This window comes from Meles meles, chromosome 17 (assembly GCF_922984935.1).
Source record: "Meles meles chromosome 17, mMelMel3.1 paternal haplotype, whole genome shotgun sequence".
NCBI classification, from domain to species: Eukaryota; Metazoa; Chordata; class Mammalia; order Carnivora; family Mustelidae; genus Meles; species Meles meles.
Window position 1 is genome coordinate 54,747,352 of NC_060082.1, and position 17,061 is coordinate 54,764,412.

The following is a 17,061-nucleotide window of genomic DNA, read 5'->3' on the forward strand; positions in this document are numbered from 1 at the left end:
TAGAAACGAACTGCTTCAAGGAAAGTCTTCTGGTACTCAAAGCGGTGCTCTCTTGATTATCTTCCCTTTAATGAAAGAAGTTACCCTACCAGTTTGACACCAGCGTCTTGACCCTCCCTCCAAAGGGTTATATTATTGACCAGGGACGTGTAGCACACTTATTTATTCAGTGATCTCTCATAATTTTGTTTAGACATTTTACCAGCCGGTTTTTAATGACTGTAGCAGCTCCTTTTCTTTATATAGACTTCCCTTTTATTTTATGCCTTTTAAAATACAGGAGTATTCATAGATTCCAGGACGTGGCAATACACGGCACATGTCTGATGTTTTCCCATGACTCCTACTCCAAGGTATCTACTCCTTACCTCAGCACGTGTTAGTAAATTAATTGTGGGAGTGGGGTCCTTCTCAGCTGTAGGTCTTTAAGAAAAACTTGTAAGTTGCTTATGATGACAGATGGAGATAACAATGAATAAAGCCAGAATTGTCTTTTTTTTTTTTTTTTTTCTTATTAGTGTGTTGGAGCTTATACTTTCCGGTAGAACATGACTACTGGCTGACATGGAGACATCTGCCGAATATGGTCTGTGATCAGGGGTCAGTACATATTGTTCTAGACCAATGCCACCGGATAATTTAGAGTCACAAAAGGAATGGTTTGGTGCTATATTGTTAATAAGCCTATCAAAACCCGTTACCGCCTGCTGTAATGTCTTGGTGATTTAGTTGCTCCCTGGATTATCCAAGTTAGTTTAAAATACATCAGTTTTTAATAAATACAAGACGATAGAAGAGTCATTATATTATTCAAATGTCTTCTGTCTTCCAAGAGCAGGTGGAAGAGGGAGAGCTTCTTATTTTTTCTCCAATCATGGAATAAATACTTGGCGCAGAGAGATGTAGCATGCTCTTTTGCCCAATTAAGGTAGGACGACTAGACTTTAAGTCCGTGCCATTGATAGAGAAATAACATTAAGTGGGAAAATACTGTTATTATTTAATTGTTTCGATAGTGTTAAGCACCTTTGTGTGAACAGGGTCAAATACAATTTCATCATTTAGGTGAAAGCAAAAGAATTCTGAGATTGAGAAGACTCAGTCTACAGTAAAATGGAAGCCAGAAACACAGGTGCAGCTGTGAATGATGGGTAATAGAGTCAATTTCAAGTAGGTAAAGGATTTTTGCTAATTCTTCCTGCTCCCGATTCAAGGATAAAGGTGACAGGATTTTAAACCAAAGCGAAAGAGATAAAGGAAATTTTTAAAAGCCATAGGACCAGCGGTCTTAGTATGAAACATGCTGCCAGTCCTGTTTGAAGGAACATTCTGGAAAGATTTCAGAAGATTTACATTAGTACTTAGTTCTGACTCCAACCAAAGTAGAAACAATATGAGCTCTCCCTCCCCATATTTCAAGTGATATATATGCCATTCTTTGACTTTCGGCAACATCTCTTCCTTGTTCTTAGAACTGTTAGACGTTTGCAATTTCGAATTAAATTTAGCTCACTAACATTGTTTCAAGCCAAAGCTTTTGTCATTTTTTAAAAAAATATTTTATTTATTTATTTGACACAGAGAGAGAGAGAGAGATCACAAGTAGAGCAGCAGACAGAGAGAGGGGGGGAAGCAGGCTCCCTGCGGAGCAGAGAGCCCGATGCGGGACTCGATCCCAGGACCCTGAGACCATGACCTGAGCCGAAGGCAGCGGCTTAACTCACTGAGCCACCCAGGTGTCCCGCTTTTGTCATTTTTTAAAGTCAAATCCGTGAGAAGAGGTCTCCAAGAGACCTGTAGCCCATTGCTACAATAATCTGGAGTAAAAAAAGATCATTTCTAGGAGTTGCAAGCATTCACGTTAGACTTGTGTAATTAAGCATTTTAATGAAAGCAAACTCCGGAATGGATATTAGTCACGAGCAGCCTGTTGTCCTAAAATGGGACACGGGTCCAAAAGCTAAATGTCACGTGATTTTAAAAAAAAACCACCAAACGGCACTGAGCTTGTAATGTATATTTTATTCTGCACAAGCTTGCATATATACTGCACATACATTCAGTTTAAGAGAAGATGGAAGGCACACAAGGCAATTGGACTACTGTATCCTTTAAGTGGTACAAAGCAAAAGGTAAAAGTTTGGAGAGTATACAAAAGCTTAAAACACACAAAGTAAAACCCCCGACCCACCCCACCCCCACAACTTTTTTCTGTGTTAAAATTTAGTAGCTGCCAAACTAAATTTTTGTACTTTTACTTGAAAATCAATTGTCTACTGCACCTTTTTATTTTCTTTTTAATATGGACAGGGAGTCTCATTTTTTTTTTCATCATATCAATTAATATTACAGTACATCCTTGGTAATACAAAATTGTACACCTTCATCAAATAAATTAGGATAAATTAAACCAATAAATTATGCAAAGTCTTCAGAACAATAGACAACAACAAAAATCCACAATTGAAATTGCCTCTAGCTAAAAAAAAAAAAAATCAAAATTGACTTTATCAGTTCAGTTATTGTACTATATTCAAATCAAAGGGTCTTTATTACAAAAAAAGAGCTTAATAATGCTATTTACAACATATTGCTAAATAATATAAAGGCAGTGTTTTGTCACGGTTTATACTATATACATATGAGAAGTGGCTGGGACAACATCGGGAGAAGCTATGACCTTTGATTCTTGTAGGTAGCGCTGAGACCAACCCCAAATGCATGTTTTTCTAATTCTAACCTTGAAGTGGTCATATACAATTTGAAAATGCTTCCTCCCCCCATGTGGAGGATTAGAATATTTTTAAAACACAGAATGAATACATTTTCACAAAAGCGGGCCAGTCTGTTTGCCTTTTCTGCTCGTTTGTGCATTTTAGAGGGTGTCAGATTTGAGAGAGGGCTCAGTTAAAAGACTCAAAAGTCCAGACGCTTCCAGATCCTGCTATATTCTTAGAAGGATAATTATGAGAAGATGCAAAGGTTGAATACGAGTTTTGATCCCAGCTCTGAATATGAACATTTTAGCTTGAGTTTTATAGATGGTTTACAACCAACAGATCTACAGAAAACAAAACTGCATTTCCTTCAACAGAACATTTAAGTGCAATGCAGTAACCGCTTACTCATATAAACCAGTTACATTCTTTAAAGGGGAGCTTTTTGAAAACAATGCTTCTTGTAATTTGCAAACACAGAGTTTGTAGCAGAAGGAAACATTTGTACTATTCACACCAATGAATATTCTATAATATACAGGGCTTTCAGGGAGTCAGTAAACCACGTTTTCTTTGATGAATGTATGATTGCTTCTGAGGGACATCCTGTTTTTAAAGCCCCCAGATCTTTAGCTCTATGACTTAGTATTAACCTGTTTGTGTATGTGTGTGAGTGTGTGTGTGTGTGTGGTGGTTACTTACTAAGTGTTTTCATGTACATAGAAAAGAAATTTCATAAATTTACAGAAACTGCATTACCCTTGCCCTTGACATCTGATGAAAGAGACTGTTATCTTTTAAAAGTAGAGAGCAGGATTTTCAAGAATGCTTTCAACTGTCTATACAGTCACTGTAGTGCTCCTAACAAATTCAACAGATGTTGTGAGAATGTAGTTATTTATTAAAATCTCATGTCTTACGTAACAACAGCCATGAGGTTAAATATTTACATTGCTTTATAAAAGTTCCCCTCTTGCTTTAGTGTTTTTATTTTGCTTTTTTTTTGTTGTTTTTCACATTTTTAAAAATGATATTCACCCACCTCCCTAGCACAGCAACAGAGATTCTGCAAACATAAAACACTTGAATTAAATAATACTCGGAGGCACAAAGCAAACTTCAGGAATATGTGGGTGAACATTTCCTTAAATAATTACTACATTCTACCATCTTCCACGTTGTTTTACCATTTAATGTGAAACGTCCTCATTAAACAGCCAGAGATACAGTAAGAATTAAATGTTTTGTTGTTGCAAATAGAACATTCTTTTCACAAAACATAACAAATGTCTAAAATAGGTCCTTAAATCTAGATAGGAAAAGGTAAGCTTTCCACTTCACACGCATATATATATGTATATTTTTACATGTGTGTATGTGTGTGCATGTGTCCTCACGTTCACACACCCGCACACACATATACAGCACATGGTATGAAATATTGCTTCTATACTACTTTTCATTAGGCTAAGAAAACACAAGATTTGCACCACAGTTACAAAAAATTGGCTTCTACAAGAATTTTCAAAACTCGAATGCTGCTCAAACAATTGAAGAAAAAATAATTTGCGGTATCAAACTGTTCTAAAAATTCTCTTCTTCAAAAACGTATTCTCCCGCTTTGTTTTAAAAAGACACAAAATATGCATAGCTATCAACGTTATGTCAAACAGCCAGAAAAAAAAAAAAATCTCGTGTTTATTGCAGCTGTAGTAATTGGAAATAAAGTCAAAAAGATGAAATCGAAAGCCACAGAAGGCACAAGAACAATTGTACTTGTGGGAAAAAACTGGTATTTTGAAGGATTTTTAAAAATCCCCCCGCTGGTGCATTGTAGGTCTAGGCACAGACTATCACCTCAAGTGTATATGCAAAAATAATTTAGGGCTAGCAGAAAATAAGTGGTAATGTGGTATTTCAACATGCACTTTAGACTTCTTTTTTCCTATGTAAACTGTCCCTCCCACCTTCATAGAAAGTGAACTTTCTCCCGAGTGGCCAATTTTCACTTGGTGAGAGTTGAGCTGAGATTTGAAAGATGGTGATTAAAAAACCAAACCAAACCAAACCAAACCCAGAATCGTTAAGGAGGAGTTTTGAGAGACAGGCTTTTGTCACTTTCCAGTGCACTGGGAGGCACAAGATTTGTGATCGTAAAAAGGGGAAAAACCACCCAAAAGCAAAAGTGATCGAACAAAGAGGTGAGTTTAACCTCATGCAATTTCTACTCTGAAACCATTTCTATGCCTCAGTGAACCTCGAGCGGCTATTATCATAGATAAGCACATCAACGTTGGTTGTGAACACACACTTTTGCTGAATCCGTCTACTTAAATTAGAAAGGCAGGGGAAAATAATGCTAAAGATCCAAATGAGCCTGGGATCATTACTGAATTTGCCCCAGATCAGAAGATACTAGCACTCTGTCTACACAGGTGAATACACTACGGTTTTGCCTTCTACCTTGCAAATGGCAACACAATGTTGATGTGAATTACATGGAACAGCGAAGACCCAGTGGTATCGTGACGTGAACAATGAATTCCTACTCTTTCACGTGAAGCAAGACAAAAGAGTGTGACCACACGTTGAGATTGCTTCCCTACTTTGTGCTGATTGGATTTTTTTTTTTTTTTTTGGTTTGCTTTTTATTCCAATGCAATGATTATCCAAACATTTCCCCCCCCCCCCCCCAAGCAAACCGGAACAAGAGCAAATTGGATCTGCTGGCTCTGCGTGTGCTACCTAGGGGAGCACGAGCTCGATGATGCGTTTGGTTGGGGGTGCAGAGAGAAGCCGGTGGTCCAGCCCGTGTCGCTGCACACTGCGAGGGCCCGTTAGCCTCCTGAATGATGCCGGGCATCATAGGACTGTGCCGTTTAATTTAAAGTCAGCAGGTTTTAAGGCTTTGTGCTGACAGTAATTGCCTCTATACATTCCTGTCCATCAGCAGAATTTATAAATGATGGTAAATTACAGCGATTGGGTCAGCTAGTTAGTCACATGGGTCAACCTGCATTCTCCAGAGTCAAATGTAACTTTTATGAAAATTAAGGGAAAACGGTATTTGTGTTCAGTATAATCTAAATACCAGGTTTGTTCCTGTGTCATTTTAAGTGTACGTCCAATGACTTAAGGGGAGGGAGGGGGCGTCTGGAAAAGCCTATTACAATGAACAAGGAATTCTTACTGCACCTGCAAACAAAACCTGTCTGGGAAAACAAGCGTGAACGCCGTAGGACTTTTTAAAAGCAAGAATGGGACACTGTACACCTTGGAAAAACTGGAAAAAGAGAAAAAAGGAAGAAGAGGAGAACCATTGAAGAAAGCACACACCAGCAGCCGGCTTTCTTACGTGTGCTGAAATTGTGTCTTTTGGGTTAACCCCAACCTTTCCTATGCTGCCTACACACGCTTCACACGATTTGGTCAGTACTAGCTTCTGAATTCGAAGAGACTTTCTTAGTTGCTTTAAAATGCTGTCCCTAAAAAGAAGAAACACTTCATTAGACTGTTACCACTTGGGCTATCCATCAGGGTAGTGTGGGATCGCGTAGGAGAAGAGGTCATCCTGACGTGGGCTCCTCTTTGGAGGTGACGATCAAGTCAGCTCACCACTGTCAACAAGAGTCTAATGTAGGCAGGAATTTTATGGTCAACTTGGGATGTCCTTTATTCCTTACTAGGGAAAGGTATTCAGAAGATAGTGGTGGTGTTGTTGTTGCTTTTTTTTTTTTCTTTTGGAAACAAGTGTTAAATATGAAACAGACGTAATTACTCGTTGAAGCATATAAACCAAGTTAAGAGTCCATTTGAAACGTATGTGCCTTTTAATATCCAAAGTGAGTTAATAGAAAATGATGTGGAAGGGGTGTTTCTCTACCAAAAATGATCTATACTCACTGATTACGAAGAACCGATTGTAAATCTTAGAGACGTAACTGGAAGATCGGGTGCGAATTTCCAGCCTCATCTCGAAAGAGTCAGTTTTGTGTAGAATTGCTTTGCCCCCGGAAGAAACGGGTACACCCGTTTGGGCCTACTCGCCGTTTCTCTTACGGAAAGGCTTGACAGTGACTATTTTTGGTTTTGGAATTTGGCCCTTTGGGGTGACTTTTGGAAAAGTGAGCTGTTCATCTGCCCCTGGCATTATTTTTAAACAAGGAATACAAAGCGACTTACGGAGTTCAAACCGAACACAATAGTTAAGTTTACGTAGTGGTTTCATTGAGTTTTCTGGCCTCGTTAGCAGTAAAAGCAGGAGACACGTCACCGTCGGGGGGGCAGTGCCGTGTCACGGGTGTCCCTCTGCCAACTGCCATTGGCGATACACTATCGATCAAGCAGAAGCATCTTTGAAATGCCTTTCCTTGCAAATAGAGAATTTCCACACGTCAACGTTCTTTTTCCCTGAAAATTAACCCTATTTTAAAGTCTCCAAATGTTAAGGGCCTCGGGCAAAAGTAAACTAAAGACCGAAGGAAAATAACCATCCCCTTGCAATGGAAAACGAAAGAAAATGAGCGCAAGATGACGAGGAGGAACTACCAGCTGATTTCATAACATATCCATGCCTCCCATACACATCCATAGGAAATCAAAATCTAGACACGTACAACTTAGACATCCAAAGGGGACTGCTACTATTCATACATTCGAAAAGAGTTGTTGAAATTTCTACTCATGAAGCAGCTCTTGTAGGCAGTTCGGGGATTTGAAAATCTCAGGGACTTCACTATCCAGCTTGCAGATGACCTTGTATATGGCCTTCTTCCAGGAAGGATCAACATCTTTGCCTGCGATAATGGCATTGAAAAACTCTCGTAATGTGATCTGCGCAACTTCCAGGAATCTTTCTGGAACCTGCTGATACAAGGGGACAATGGCATTAATAAAGTTTTCAGTTTCAAGTCTCTAGTTCTTCAAAGGAAACGGAGCTAAGTTCTTTCTTTCAGAAAGGGGCTTTACGTGGCACCTGCATTTGCTAAAAATGGCCGGCCTCTATTCTCTTATGTGAAGTCGTTATATATAGTAGCACTGTAATGTGGGGTGGACAGCTTTGTGAAGCTTTAGAAAGGGACTTGTGTAAAGGATACACGCAGACGTACTGAAAAACCGGGATTCCCTTCTGAATATTTGGGTGAGAAAAGGGGACACAGGGTTGGGATTCCCCACTTCATTAAACAGGTGCATTCCGGTGCAAGTCTCCGGCTAATCTTTCAGAATTTGAATCCTATTTCCTTTTGATTTCCATTATGAAACCAAAGTGTGGTTCTCAAAAGTAGAATAAGAGATCACTGGGCTTTGTTATCACCGAAACCCCCTGTAAATGAAGAAAAACGAAAAATCTGTTTTCTTCTCATAGCAGCAGAGGACGCCTGACCCATATGCTAAATTGTGTATGGGAGTAACATGCACCAGAAAGTGCTCTGCGTACAGACAGGGATAAGAGGATGACATTAACACTGAGTCCCAAAATACAAAACCTCTCCCGAGTCCTATAATTCGACATTGGAAATTATTTTACTTTGAGATTAGAATTGCTCCATAGGAGTGATTCATGCAGCTGATGGTACTAACGAAAACCAACATTTTTGGAGTGTTTATTAGGTGTCAGGCGCTCATTATGCACGGACTGTGAATCAGCCCATTCCGTTCTCCCAGCATCTCTATAAGGTGTCCCTGTCCCCTTTTTACTGTGCGGAAAACTGAGGCTCAGAGAGATCAAGGGAATTTTTCGAAGTCCTTACATTCTAAGAAAATATCCTCCAAATAGTCTTTTCATTTTTTTATTATTTTTATGTTTTAAAAGATTTTATTTATTTATTTTAGAAAGAATAAGAGAGAAAGAGAGAGGGAGAGCACCGCGTGAGTGGGGACGAGGGGGGAGGAGCAGATGGAGAGGGACAAACAGATTCCATGCTGAACCAGAGCCTGACACCGGGCTTGAGCCCACGCTCCTGAGATCACGACCTGAGCAAAATCAAGAGTCAGATGCTCAACCGACTAAGCCACCCAGGCACCCCTTCCAAATATTCTTTTTAGAATCCCTAATTGTTTATCCATTTCTTCTACAGCAATTAATAAGTACGTGTGTTCTCAATAGTTTATTTAATAGTCCAACGTCTTGTTCAGGGAAAGGGGTAGCTGTTGATGTCCTTAGTATCTCTGTCAGTTATCCAAGGTAAAGCATGGCTTCTGTTCCCTACACCAAGATAAAGGATTTGCGGAGCCGTTCCATGAACTCTTAATTGCCCACGTACACATGGACACTCAGATTTCTTTTCGTGGGGTACTTCTGCATTAGTAAAGTTTTACTTTTATAGTAAGTGCAGACATATGAGGAAGTCAAGTCCCTGCAGCTGTACGTGTAGACAAATCTGTCCACACATACGGAAGGGTTCAAAGATTTTCGTCCCAGTTCACATACGCCACTTTACCAACTACACGGAGGTATCATCATGTCGAACAGATTTGATCTCTTTCTCCCACTCTTTCTCAATTTGTGCAATGGACCATTTTATAATGACGGTAACTATTAAGGAAAACTAAAGTGATCACCAGGCATCCCTGTTTCATACAGGGATGAAACTGGACAAAGGAGTTCACTCCTTCCAAAGGTAAGTCACTTGTCTTTTGTAAAGAAAATTAAAGGATTTTAATTCCCCAGAAAAAGAAAGGACCCCATGTGGGGCCTATCAGAGTCTAGAAAAAGTGAAAATTTTCAGTAGCCCCTTCCAAAGACATACACCCCAGCCAGTTTCTCCAAAATCATCCCAACAACCCCTTGTCCCCGCCTCGTCCCCCACGGATGTGCTAATCCATGTACCCCAATGGCCATTTCCTGATGAGAATTCATCTAAATTTTCTACACAATGTTGGTAATTTCTCCCCAAAACTCCTGCAGATACATGAGTATTTGTGGGCTAGGAGGAGCCTAGAGAAGGGATTAGCTCTCTCACTGGCCTCACACCCAAATAAAAAGTCATTAAGCAGCCTTTTTGCATACCCTCCCCTCTTCCCTCAAAGATAATCCTTCACGTTTTATCAGATGGGCATTGTTGAGAGAGGGGATCTGGCTGGAGAACAGTGAGGCAGGTACCACTACCCACCCTGACTACTTGGTTTGGAGCTGTTAGCCAAATGCTAAAGAAACATAATCATAGGCGTTTATTAAAATAAGCATTTCAAGAAGTGTGGTTTTCCCTGCCATTGGCAACAGAGGCATGACAAAGATCTATGTTCCTTGAACACTTGGGGATGCAGCAGGGCATGACAGAGAGCAGTGCGGGACACAGGGTATGGTCGCTCCTCCAGAGGAAGTCGGGGAAGACCGGAAGCTCCTCCACACCAAGGGCCCACGGGAGGTCTGGCGTACCCGGGGCCAAAGAAGCAGAGGTATTGTTTGAGACCATCAGAGGAGAGAGAGACGCATCTAGAACAGCTTCAGTGCTAGAGGAGGTAGAGAAGGTTCTAGGGGGTGCCTGAGGGCAAATCAAAGTAACTTGGGGGGGGGGGCGTGCTGTTCCCACCCTATTATTATTTGCCATGCTTGTTAATGGTTTTTAGTGAGTTTTATCTTGTTTTAAACATTCATTTCTTTGGGTGGTAATCTTGGGCTATCCTTCACCATCTTTTGCATTTGTGTCTTGTGTGGTTTAATTTTTTGCCTGCTTCTATCTAGTTGTAATGCATTTGCCCCAAATGTCTTTAGATAAAGAGCCCTGGTTTCTATTGTGGGTCTCCCCCATAATGCTTAAGAAAGTTCTTTTGCATAGTCTTTCATAATGAGAGCCTGCCTTCTGCTTTACTCCACACTGCTCTGGAGTCACACGTAACTTCTCCCTCGATACTTAAACAAGAAAAAAATTTTTTTTTCAATAATGCTAAAAGCTAGCATTTAAAGAGTTGGAATAGACCTCAAAAGTCATTTTGTAGATGAAGAAACTATGAGGCTCTACAAGATGAATAAATTATGAGAACAAGAGACTCATGTGAAATAACATGTCCAGGTGTCTTATCATTAAACCATGCTGGCTCTCTTTTAATGCATTTTCAGTAATTTCTATTTATATGGGGCATCAAAACCTTGACAAGCCGTGGATCTGTGGCTGAGAAAAACCACAGAAGAGCTAGGAACTTCAAAATAAATGTGAATGGTACAAAGGATCCCCAGGAGGACACTTAGGATATTGGTTTATGTTTGAGAAGGGATGAATTCTTTTTGAATAAATGAAATGGTTTGCTAATTTAGGGCTTACTTTGAGGCAATACTCATACAACAGATTGGGCTGGTTTAAAGCAATTGATAATGAGATCCTCTAATGCTAGAGCAATTAATCTTTTCTGGTGGCTCCAGAGAGGTAAACTGATGGGTAGCAACTGATCTTTTGAGAGAGTGCCAAGGAGTTCCATCCACAGGTAGAAATATCACCCATGAGAAAAGAGACCCTTACCCCTTTCTCTTTTAAAACTTTCCCCAACTCCATTTAACAGACTAAAAGGGGGGGCCCTTTCTGATTTGGGGGGGCTGCCTTGGAATTTGGGCTCCCGAGAACGATGTTGCCCATATTCTTCTGTACGTCTTCACACCTAATGGATTTCCAATCACTAATAAACATCTGCAGAAAATCCCTTAGTGACAAGTAATCCCTTATCTAGGTTTCTTTTAATAGAACCTAACAATCTGCAGAATGAACCCCAGAGTGTCTCCTCAGCATCAGGTGGCAACAGTCAATCAAGTCCCTGGAATGCAAGACAATGCAGGCTGCTGGGAGGGGGGAGGGAAGGCCGTGCCTTTGGACATGCCACAGGGAAAAAACAAAAGGCTTCCAAAGTCTCTGGCTGGAACTCTGAAGCTATTGTGGGAGCTGCTGTGCTGAGTGTTCTTCAGGAGAGGAGAATGGAAACTTTGCTTGATAAAAAGGCATCCCAATATAGGAACCTCACCCCAAATGGTCTTGCCTCTCCTTGCCTTGATATTTGGAGGAGAAGAGAATTGCGACGAGGCACTTGAATGCACTCATAAATCTGAAGGGGGCTGGCTATCAGCGTCTACCAGTCTCATCATGATCATTTGTATTTGAGTCTCCTCAGAGCAAACAAGGGCCTTACGGGCTTTGATGAAATGGGGAAATCGGGAGGACGTTTTCAGATCTGCTCCGGCTGTGGCTGGGTTGGGCGCGTGCGCACGCACACATGGACCCACGTGTGCCCACGCACACGCACAGTGTGTTGGGTGGGGGGCTGTTCTGCTGTTCTTTTTTCTCTCCCCCGCCCCGGCCCCAGAATGAGTGGCAAAGACACATTTTCCCCCTGTCTTCCTCCTCCTCTTCCCAGTTGCTTTACCTTCAAGGATGATTTGTTTTATTAAACTGACTGTCCCTAGCCTCTGCAGTACATAATAAAAGCCTGACATAGCAGGCTGCCTGCCTTCTGTGTCCTGCAGACACTCATCATAAGTGTCAGGACATACCAAGGTTAGTGGTCACTGGAAGTGTGCTCGCTGGCCCAAACCTTGCCAAACGCTCTTGGCAGCTGAACGAATGTCACAGAGAATAGAAGGGGAATTACAAAGGTTAAAAAGAAGACAGCCTCCCCTCTTTTCTGGAGACAGAGAAGCTGATTTTTCACACCTCTGAAAGATCCCCAAGCTCATCCCTTGGCCTTTTGCAGGAGACCTCAACCTGGCCCCTTGCACCGTTTCCCATGGATACCTCTCCATCCTCCATCCCCTTTAAAAATTGGTTCACTGGCCCCATTTTATCAGTGAAATGATCTTTGCTGAAATGGAGGGAAAACAAACCAGGCATAGAGCTCTCTCCCCAGCCCCTCCCCAACATCCAAAGGCTCAAATCGTTTATCAAGGTTATCAATAGATTATGATCTTATCAAGGGAGATCATCTAATCAGTTCATCTTTTAAACTATTTTTTTTTCCAAACTCACATTGGAGGGAAAATGGAAAAGGGAAGCTATGTATGGTCAGGAGTATTTAACGGATGGAAAAGTAACACCGTGGCTAGTATTTTGGTGAATTAGTTTGTGTGTGGGTTTTCTTTCTTCTTCCTCCTCCACCTTTTTTTTTTTTAATACTATAAAAGGGCAATAAAATGCTGACTGTAAGAAGACAATGTCAAGGAGAAAAGGGTACTGGTATTTTGGATACTCTTCACTGCTCGCCTTGGAGAGAGAGTTATTCTTGTCACAAACCCTTTTGTCCGCATCTGCTGACTGCTTGCCTGTAGCCAGCAGCATACTTTAACTGTTTTGTCACCTCCTAACATCACATGCATCAGCTGTTGGGCTTTTGTTACGGGTATTGTAGAACTAATCCACTGTGGCTGTTCTACTGTGCAGTAAATAAAACAGAAACGGGCTTCTCAGACAATTCTGCATGAATATTTCAGATGGCTTTACAACTCCAATTCACAAAATCAAATAAATAAATAACTCCCCCAGCCTCCCCCCAGCCTCTACCCACACAGAAACAAAACCCCTCCAACTAGACCCAGATGCCTCCAAGTCAACTGCATTGGAGACACTGACTTGAGCCTTCAAGCAATTGTTTCGGTGAAGTTGCAAGAATAATGCTCTCTAAACTTGAACGCCGCGGTATTCATATTTATTATTAGCGTTAGACACATCTAATTCCAAAAACTGGGTAAGCAGCTTTGAAAATCTGGAGAGCTACTTTTCTCCTTGGGCTTTCACACACACACACGCACCCGCGCGCGCACGCACACACACACACACACACTCTCTCTCTCTAATGCCATCAGAAATATAGTTAGAGTTGCCTTGTCAAAACTGTTTTCATTGTCTCCAACTGCATCTCCTTCCCTCCCGCTCATCTGAGCGGGGTCAAAGGAAGATGCCTGTGCATCTTGTTCACCCCAAGAGTCTTTCCAAAATGTTGAACCTGTGTAAGAGCCTAAAAGGAAAAGTCGAACTTGGGGCTTTCAAACCTGAATTTACATCATGCGCTCTCTTAGAGTGTAAACAATGCACTAATCACATTTTGCGAGGCATTTTCTAGATGACTTCTAAGTGTCTTTGGAGAAGCTAAAAACAGAAAGGGCCTCTGCACGCGCACACGCCCGCGCACACACGCTCACAAAGGTCCTAGGGAAGGAGACAAAGTTGAAGTACTTTCCCGAGCATTCGCTCACCCTGGTACGCACATGATTCCTCTAAACAAACTCTCCCATCCCTGCTGTTTGTTAAGTAAATATTGATCAAGGAGAGACGGAGCTCCTGACGGCAGTGGCACAAGCTGGGGACTTACACAGCAGACCGAGTGGACTTAAAATGGATAAACTCAGATGCTTTAGTAACTCCTCCAAGAGATTATCAGATGAAAAGGCAAGAACAGAGACGACATTGCTGCTCCTCTCCACTGTCTCATTCTCCGGGAATTTTCCTGTCGGGGGGCAGAGGAGGAAACCTGGAGCTATCAAATACGGTCACAAGACGCCGTGGCGTGGGGTCTCCCTTGCAGCCGGGCTTGCGTTTACCCTGAGCGCTCGCCCGGGGCAGCAGCAGCCCGGAAGGAAGCCATGATGCCGGGCGCCGCGCAGTGCATTGTGGGATCGCGTCCTGACGCCCGGACGTGGCGGGGAAGGCCCAAGGGGGAGAGCAAACATGGATGCGCTTCGGGAAGCGTAAAATACCCCCCAAAAGTAAGGTGATGCTTGGAACCTTTAAAGAAGAGTCCAATTCCTGGGAAGTGTCTCACTGTGATGAGTCAGTGTGTACAAGGCAGTATTTTGAGAGATGCTTTGAGTATGTTTGCTTGAGCGATTTTATGGCCCGAGTCAACAAGTTGGGAAAGTTGCTTTGTATCTCCTAAGTTTTTTTTTTTTTTAAGATTTTATTTACTTGACAGAGAGAGATCACAAGTAGGCAGAGAGGCAGGCAGAGAGAGAGAGGGAAGCAGGCCCCCTGCCGAGCAGAGAGCCCGATGCGGGACTCGATCCCAAGACCCCGAGATCATGACCTGAGCCGAAGGCAGCGGCTTAACCCACTGAGCCACCCAGGCGCCCCATGTATCTCCTAAGTTTTATTTCAGTCACTTCATGACAGTGATCTGAACCCCTGACATGGAGCTGAAGGGCCAGTTTTAAAATGGTCCCCTGAGATTTGCTGAGTGCCATGGTCAAAGAATGAGCTACTAGCGTTCCCACCGAGCGGCTACATGGTGTTTAAATTTGACCGGGATCCTCACACCTATGTTTGGAAGCCTGGCGCTGCCTGGGGAGCCCTGGCTGCGAAGCCACTTGCCGAGGCCCGCCGGGTGATACCAACAAAGGCAGAGGAAGATTCTGCGGCCGCAACCGGGCTTCGGACTAAAGTCTCTTTCACTCTGATGCTCCAAGGGGCCTTCAGCCTTCGGGACCGTACGGGACTGGGTCAGCATAATGCCCATGCAGTTATGGGCCTAAGAGCGGGCTCACTTCCCTAGTAACATGTTTTGCTTCTTAAATACGTGAAGAGTAAATGCTTATAGGAAGTGGCTATAGTTCAAGGCTGCCCTTAAAAACAAACAAAAAAACACACACAAAAAAACACACAATAAAACAAAAACGAGAAAACAAACATGTTTCCTCTAAGCAAAGGAACACATGGCAGTAACAGTCTGTATCATATTTTTTTTTTTTTACAAACCTTCAAAAGAACAATGTTCTGTTGAGCAAAATTCAGTAGCATTCTGTAAACATTAATTTAAGGAAATCAATAGACTCAGTGAGCTAAAGCCATATTGCAAGATAAACTGGCCAGAGTGCCACTTTGTCAAATAGATTTTCGTTTTCTCGGCTAGATAAAGACAGTTTCAAAACGGGGCAAACGTGTTGCAACCAAGGTTTGAAAAGTATGTGGCCTTCAAACAGTCTGCTTGTTCCTACTGCAAAGCTGGATAAACATACTTTAAAAATGATAAGATGGCTTAGAATTGATTTGGCTTTCAGATTCTGCATATAGTAGATTTCTTGGTTGTCTCACAGGAAAAGAATAAAACAAAATCCCACGCATTCAGAAAAAAAAAATGTACTTGGGAGAAGGGGTTAAATTGTCTTGAGAAAGGGAGCTGGGGGAGGGCAGTGTCAGTTGGTGCTTGACTTTAAAAAAGAAAGGAAGAAAGAAATCTTTATTCATGCTGACCTGATGGGCAACAGGCCTTCTTGCCAAAATCCAAAAGCCAAACTCTCTAGTGGGTTTGGGATCAGAGGTTTCAGCTGGTGGAAGCTGTTCCCGTTCTGTGCACACCACGCAATGTCATGTTAATGTGCCAGGGGCGGGGATGGGGGACAGAGCGGGAGGGAGACCCACACAACGGTCCCCAGGTTGCTCCCAGCCAGACTGAAAGAGCTGCAGGGATAATTAGAAAAAGTGGCAAAAGGAAAGCGTGTCTCTCCGTCTGTCGCTGCGGCAGGGACATACATTGAGCTTGTGGCAGGAAAACTTCCAAGGGAACATGCCTGGCATCCTCCGGCGCCGTACCAGTCCGTGGAGATGCCGGTAGAGGAGCCACCAGAGAGACATGGTGGAAATGGCCCCAATGGAGGAAGTGTAATAAACAGAATGAAGAGTCACATGGGAAGGGCGCGAGGGAGGCTAAGATCTACCTTGAACGGACAGCGGAGTTCCATGAAAAAGCATCAGGGACGTGAACTTGGGTCGGCAGCGTGGGCAGGGAGTGGCTGGGGAGGCCACAGGCAATCACCCCTCGCGTGGGCTTCTCTGACAGCAGCGTGGAGGAAGGGCTGAGGTGGGCCCTGCGTGCTCCCTTTGTTTCCTCACCTAAATTGAATCTTCCCCATTTCAAAGTGGCTATTTAGAAAATACAGAATGCACAATAAAATTTTGACACCTCCAAGATGTTGATGAGGTATGTATTGATTAAAAAAATCACGTGATGATCAAGAACTGTGCTTGGATGGAGAGTTTTGACGAATTGTGACTTTCGAGAATTAAAAAAGAATGTCTTAACAGCTACTCTGCCTGCTAATAGTGCGTGTATGCTTTTTAAACAGCATAAACCTTCCATTAGAAACTTGATAGAGATATCAAGAGAAATAAAACCATCTCTCTCCTAGCCCCAGAAAAGGCAGTACTTAACTAGCTTGCTGGGAACAGAATGGCAAATGCCATTGTAATACACTCTATGACCCTGTCAAAATTATTTTGTGGTGCTGAAATTTGGTCCACCAAATATGATGAAAAAGGCTAGTTTATTTGCTCATGCTTGGAAGTCTTGGTGGCATACGTGTCAGGAAACACAATGATCATCATGTTATTCATGGTGACGGAGTAAATGTTCCTTCCCTCCTGAACTCTGTACGTGT

General features: G+C 42.3%; 1 protein-coding gene across 7 annotated transcripts in view; it reads right to left on the reverse strand.

The window, feature by feature from the left end:
* Positions 1-2,002: 2,002 nt before the first annotated feature.
* PROX1 (prospero homeobox 1) overlaps positions 2,003-17,061 on the reverse strand; it is a 57,507-nt gene continuing 42,448 nt past the window's right edge. For all 7 annotated transcript variants that reach the window (XM_045982513.1, XM_045982514.1, XM_045982512.1 and 4 more), the window contains one exon: positions 2,003-7,580. In XM_045982513.1, coding sequence (XP_045838469.1) covers positions 7,395-7,580 — 186 coding nt within the window. In that variant the 3' untranslated portion in view covers positions 2,003-7,394. The remainder of the gene's footprint in view (positions 7,581-17,061) is intronic.